Source organism: Onychostoma macrolepis, chromosome 12 (assembly GCF_012432095.1).
Source record: "Onychostoma macrolepis isolate SWU-2019 chromosome 12, ASM1243209v1, whole genome shotgun sequence".
NCBI lineage: Eukaryota > Metazoa > Chordata > Actinopteri > Cypriniformes > Cyprinidae > Onychostoma > Onychostoma macrolepis.
In genome coordinates this window covers 28,622,267-28,628,409 of record NC_081166.1, presented here as the reverse complement: position 1 = coordinate 28,628,409, position 6,143 = coordinate 28,622,267, and the positions used below count along the sequence as shown (strand labels likewise).

General features: G+C 41.4%; 1 protein-coding gene across 1 annotated transcript; it reads left to right on the top strand.

The window, feature by feature from the left end:
* The first annotated feature begins 1,678 nt into the window (after positions 1-1,678).
* On the top strand, positions 1,679-5,522 carry tob1b (transducer of ERBB2, 1b). The gene is made up of 2 exons (XM_058794492.1): positions 1,679-1,873; positions 3,411-5,522. Exon 2 carries the CDS (start codon positions 3,519-3,521, stop codon positions 4,506-4,508), a length of 990 nt encoding a protein of 329 aa, XP_058650475.1. The 5' UTR covers positions 1,679-1,873; positions 3,411-3,518; the 3' UTR covers positions 4,509-5,522.
* The last annotated feature ends 621 nt before the right edge of the window (positions 5,523-6,143 follow it).

Genomic DNA, 6,143 nt, shown 5'->3' with positions numbered 1-6,143 from the left:
TAAGTGATATAATTTTTGGGGTGAACTATCACTTTTAACATTCAAATTCTAATCAGCAATAACACACAGATTTAGGTTATTGATTTGAATTACGAAACAGGGTTTTACAGCCTCACATACAGGCCTGAATGACAGTGTTTGGCTTCCTAGACGACATAAAAACCACTGAGTGTTTTTAATTCCATAACAACCTAATAGAAAGGCAGTCAGGTCACATTTCACTAACCACCTTATCAGCAGTCACTAGAACCAAACAAGGTTGTAATAAGCAGGCAGTTCATTGCTCCTCCCTCCTCCCACTCTGGCTTTCTCTGAACTTTGAACGTTCACAATATCCCTGCTAAGCAAATTAGCTTATCCTGACCGCCGAGTTTAGCATTCTGCAGTCATTAGCATGTTCCTCTCGTACGGTGTAATTAGGCCAATAAGAAAATGTTGCTTAGACAAACACCAGAGTAAGAGAATAGATGCTAAAATACACAACTTGGGATTGCATTCATTTCTGTTTAAGCCCAGAGTGCAACTAGCTTATAAAACAGAATCATCTCGTCGGGACTTGTCGGTATACAGCTCAGAATTAATTTTAAGCATAATGGTGTTGTTTTGTGAGCCTGAAGTCATTTCCCAAATGTAGACAGAACTGGAGTGTATGATATTCCTCTGCAATCCTCACCCATATGGAACAAAGCTTATTGTGTACACAAAACCTATATTTGGATGGGCTTATAACAATTCATGACGCCAAAAACCTTAAACCTCTTGCATATGAGAGCTTGGTTTACCCGGCAAATGAAATATGAGACGTGTAAGGCATCAACATACTGATACTATAGAAAAAGCAACACAACACGGCTGTATCGTGTTACTATATATGTAGCACACATATGTATAGGCTAATTGGGTTTTGATTTACACTCTGCTATAGACTATGCTTTAATACAGAACTTGTTTTTTGCAAGTTATTTTTGCATTATATGCATGTCGTTTAAAAAGCAATGCATAGTGCATAACTTGAAAAAGTCAGAAGGTAAACCTACAGAAGTGAGTGTACTAGTGTATTTGCATAGATGATGATGATGACGAAAGCACGGCCAGCCAATAGCGTGCCAGTATTTTTTCCACGCAAAACACACAAGGGCAGATCACACCTCGGTGGACAAATGACCAAAGTCACTCCGCTCTGTCCTTGCGCTAAATGTGTTAATTCATTTACACCTTTTTATCTACTTAACACGTTTGAAATGAATTCAAAATAATTTATTATTCAGAAGCTTTTATCCGAATTGATATCAAGTCGTATAAGCTGCAGCGCTAGTATCAGATTTAGCGATAAACTGTAAACATCGCGATAAATCTCGATAAATACACAAAGGAGCCAGTATATTATTATTATTATTATTATTATTTAGATCGCCTACGTGTGGGAGGAAGACACTGAATACATAACTAGAAACGCCAGCCATAAATGTACTAAACGCTTATTGGTCGAGGGGCGGGTCTTTTTGGTTATCGACGTAGCTCTCAGCCAATCACCTCGGGGAATTCGGAGGCAAATATATGACGAAGGCGCGTTTGTCCAATCGTAAGCGCCGCTTGGGTTTTGACCTCTGAAAACCGCATCACCGCCTCCATCATGTCCGTGGCGGAGGAGCGCTATAAAGGAGATCCAGTCAGGAGTTTAAAGGGCAGAGTTGTAAAAACTCCCAGGCGGTGGGGAGTCGGATTGCCTGACGATAGACTCCAAAAAAATACCACAATCCCCCGAAGAAAAACAGCTAATATTGATGCAACCTAACTGGAATAATCTTTTCGATAACTGTTAGCTAGGAACCGAAGCGGAAGCCACCAGGAGAGAAAAACACGGACGTTTAATGTAAGTATCTGGCATTGAACAGTCGTAATGTGTCAAACTGAGGCGTTTGCTGTGGGTTAAGCAAACCTATATATATCGTTGCATCGCAATGGCATTGCGTCAAAACGCTTGTTTACTCCAAAAATATGTTGTATAGGCTCAGTGGACCACGAAAAGAGGCGTCAGGCAGAATGACAGCCTCGGTCACCATTCGCTTTATACAAAATGCATCGAAAGTCAATAGTGACCGAGGCTGTCAGTAGCCTAAAATGTTCATTTTGCGATCCACGAAAAGAAAGCAAGAGCAACGAAGGCAAACATCCGAGTGAATTTCCATTTGAGTGCGCTATCGCTTTAAGAAACCGATTAATTCAGATTCTGTTTGCCTGCTTGAATGGAGACCTGGCTGTTCTTGATAAATGACCGTTTTTCTCATGAATTCGTTATATCCAGGCTGTGTCTAAAACCGTGCGGTCATGTGAGCGCCTCTCTCTCTCTCTCTCTCTCTCTCTCTCTCTCTTTCTTCAGTGTGTGTGAACGCTGTCTTCTGTTAAAATCCTAAAACATTTACAGCGTCAAAGTTCATTTATATGAAATCCGTCATTTATTTCTCTGGAGGCTCGGCGCTGTGTACGTTACTGTAGATTTCCAGAGCGAGCGGGTTCGTCTGTTTACAGAAGGCGTCCAGAATCTTCCCAATCCATATTCATAATAACAATGGCCGTGTCTCAATATCTGCGTTCGATGCTCACTAGGCGCAGCCGCCGTCTGAACGTCTTTCGCTATCAAAGATTTAGCGTTTTATTTGGTGTAGGGTTATATTTGGTGTATATTTGGTCAAGGCTACACACCCCAAGCGGAGCGTCACGCTATTGGTCGCGATCTTCGGGAAATCCGATCGCCGATCTGTTGCGCAATGTGTGTCGCATTGTGTTCGCATGCCCTATATTTACATAAAGGCGTTTTTACGCAACAGTTGACGGAATAAAGCAGGGAAGAGAATCCGTGTTATGTAATCTCCCTCGAATCCTGTAGATGCACGGTGCATTTAAACCGACTTGAGCACGCATTCAGGCCTTTTACTGAGCTGTGTTTGTTTACCTGGACCACAAAACCAGTCGTAAGGGTCAACTTTTTGAAATTGAGATTTATACATCTTTTGCTTGCCATTGATGTATGGTTTGTTAGGATAGGACAATATTTGACAGAGAATCTGAGGGTGCAAAAAAAAAAAAAAAAAAAAATCTAAATATTGAGAAATTCGCCTTTAAAGTTGTCCAAATGAAGCTCTTAGCCATGCATACTACTAATCAAAAATCAAGTTTTGATATTTACAGTAGGAAATTTACATCTCCATGGAACATGAGATGTACGTAATATCCTAATGATTTTTGGCATAAAAGAAAAATCGATCATTTTGACCCGTGCAATGTATTGTTGGCTATTGCTACAAATATACCCCGTGCTACTCCGAACTGGTTTTGTGCTCCAGGGTCACATTTGTAGGCTTTGATTGGTCACATTCATCTCAATACCTTGCCTCTCTTCCCCCTTCAAGGAGCACGAGAAGATTTTCCTGCGGAGCTTTTCTCGTCCACCAGCACTTCTGAGTCCCCACTGATCACTACTGCCTTGGAGGTTTTTGCAGCACTCAACGAAAGCAGCTATGCAGCTTGAAATCCAAGTAGCGCTGAACTTCATCATTTCATACCTGTACAACAAACTCCCACGGCGCAGAGTCAACATCTTCGGCGAGGAGCTGGAGAGGCAGTTGAAGAAGAAATATGAAGGACACTGGTACCCCGACAAGCCATACAAAGGATCCGGGTTTAGGTGCATCCACGTGGGAGAGAAGGTGGATCCGGTCGTGGAGGAAGCAGCCAAAGAAAGCGGGCTGGACATTGAGGACGTCCGCAATAATTTGCCTCAGGACCTCAGCGTTTGGATCGACCCTTTCGAAGTATCCTATCAGATCGGGGAGAAGGGAGCGGTTAAGGTGCTATACGTGGACGATAGCGGCGAGAACGGCTCCGAGCTGGACAAGGAGATCAGAAACAGTTTTAACCCGGAGGCTCAGGTCTTCATGCCAATCAGCGACCCGGTGGGCGTCTCATCCGAGTCCAGCTCGCCGTCGCCACCGCCGTTTGGCCAGTCGGCGGCCGTCAGCCCGTCTTTCATGCCGCGCTCCACCCAGCCTTTAACCTTCACCACCGCCTCCTTCGCTGCAACCAAGTTCGGCTCCACCAAGATGAAGAACAGTGGCCGAAACAGCAGCAAAGTCGCACGCAGCTCTCCCACCAACCTGGGTCTGAATGTCAACAGCCTCCTCAAGCAGAAAGCCGTCTCCAGCTCCATGCATTCGCTCTACGGTTTCGGCCTGGGAGCTTCGCCTCCGCAGCAGCAGAAGGCATCTGCGCTCTCACCCAACGCCAAGGAGTTTGTGTTCCCCAACCTGCAAGGCCAAGGGAGCTCCGGAGGCGTGACGTTCCCGAGCGAAAACCCGCTCAGCCTCAGTCCTCTGCAGTACAGCAATGCCTTCGACGTGTTTGCGGCCTACGGGAGCATCAACGACAAGTCGCTCATGGATGGCTTAAACTTCAGTCTCAGCAACATGCAGTATTCAAACCAGCAATTCCAGCCGGTCATGGCTAACTAATGATTGTTGGCAAAAGGAAAACGAAAGGCGAAGACGCACAACTGTGGATGTGGAAACCAAGATCCCTATTAGTCACTGATAAGCGCATGTGCCCAAGGGTGTTTGTTTCACTTTATTTGATTATTTTATTTTTTTCCCTTTGATCTCTCTCTGCCCCCTTGAGTTTGTACTAAAGCTTGTGTTTTACACACACACACACACACATACACGTATACGTCCAAGCTCGGTCAACACGCGTCGGTTTTCTTTTCCTTTTTTGCCAATAAAGCAAAAAATGATTTTTTTACTACCTTTTTGGAAGAAAACTACTCTAAAACATTGGGAAAAAAAGAAACACAGAAGCTTCAAGTTCTGGCCTCTTACAGTATTTTAAAGTTGGTAAGACTTGGCTGATTTTTAAGAAATTGGCACTAATGCATATATCTGGGGTTACGTGGTCTTTTTTCTAATTGTATAATTTAATTGAGTACAGAGTTTGTAAAATATCAGAGTATATATATTGTTTCTACAACATGGTATTGCATTTATATCTTTTTACTACTCCAGTGATCTGTGATGGCTGCAGAAGCTTTATGTTATAATATATTTTGTTTTTCTTTTTTTAAATTGTTAAATAAATTCATCTTTAAAAAAAAAAAATAGATCAAAAATTCTAAAGATTGTGTACAGAATATTCCTTAGTGTTGGAATTTCAGTGTAGGAATATTTGCTTTTTTGAAACAAAAAGAGTTGTATTTTCTGTTAAGAGTTCAACAGATTTTTGCTATATTATGGACAATGTAATCGTATATATTAATTTTGTACCTACATTGTGCAATACTTGATAAAAAAAATATGGTATAACAAAGTATTTTGAGTCAGTGTCTTACATGTCAAGAGGGACTGAAATAGTTTATATTAAGTTTGTATTAAAATGCTTGAAATATATGCTTGTCTTTTATTTTTGTTTTCTTTTTTTATTTGACATTTGCACCCTGGCCTTTTTCAATAAAAGAAAATTTAGGCAAGAATAAACTACTGGCATTCCTTTTTCTTCCATGTTACGCAATGAGCATTGTTCATGAAAAAAAATGTACTAGTCTTGTTCAATTTGGAGGATCTTACCTCACTTTCTGCACATGCCTAAATAAAGATTTTCATAGTAGAGAGTGACTATGATTCAGATTCAAAATGATTGCCAAATCTAAAACCCAAAATGGCTTCTAATGAGGAAGAACATGTAAGTTACTCAAAAGCTGTGACGTTTTTCCTTATTCTTGAATGTTTTTGGCAGATTAACGTGGATTAGAGTCAACAATGACCCAATATGTGTCAATGCAGAATCTTGTTTGACCTGCTCCTAGATAAATGCATGCATTAAGATGCACTGAACTTGATTCCTGTCTGAAAGCAGCTGAATATGGTGCTAAACAAAGTCAAACATTGCATTGCAAAATGAAGTCTGTGAATGTGTGCTTTCTGTAAAGTGACCCTTAAAAGACTAATAAGAGCTTTGGCTGATTCACCGTCTCTCATTCATTTCTGTGTCTGTTATAACTAATGATCAGGTGACACTTCCTCATGGCTTTCAGGTGATAAACTCTTCAAGATCGGAAGTGTAAACTATTTTGGAGCACGTTAGTCTCAAATCACTCG

Coding starts and splice junctions, on each gene's coding strand:
- tob1b (XM_058794492.1), top strand. CDS start 3,519: ATGCAGCTTGAAATCCAAGTAGCGCTGAACTTCATCATTTCATACCTG.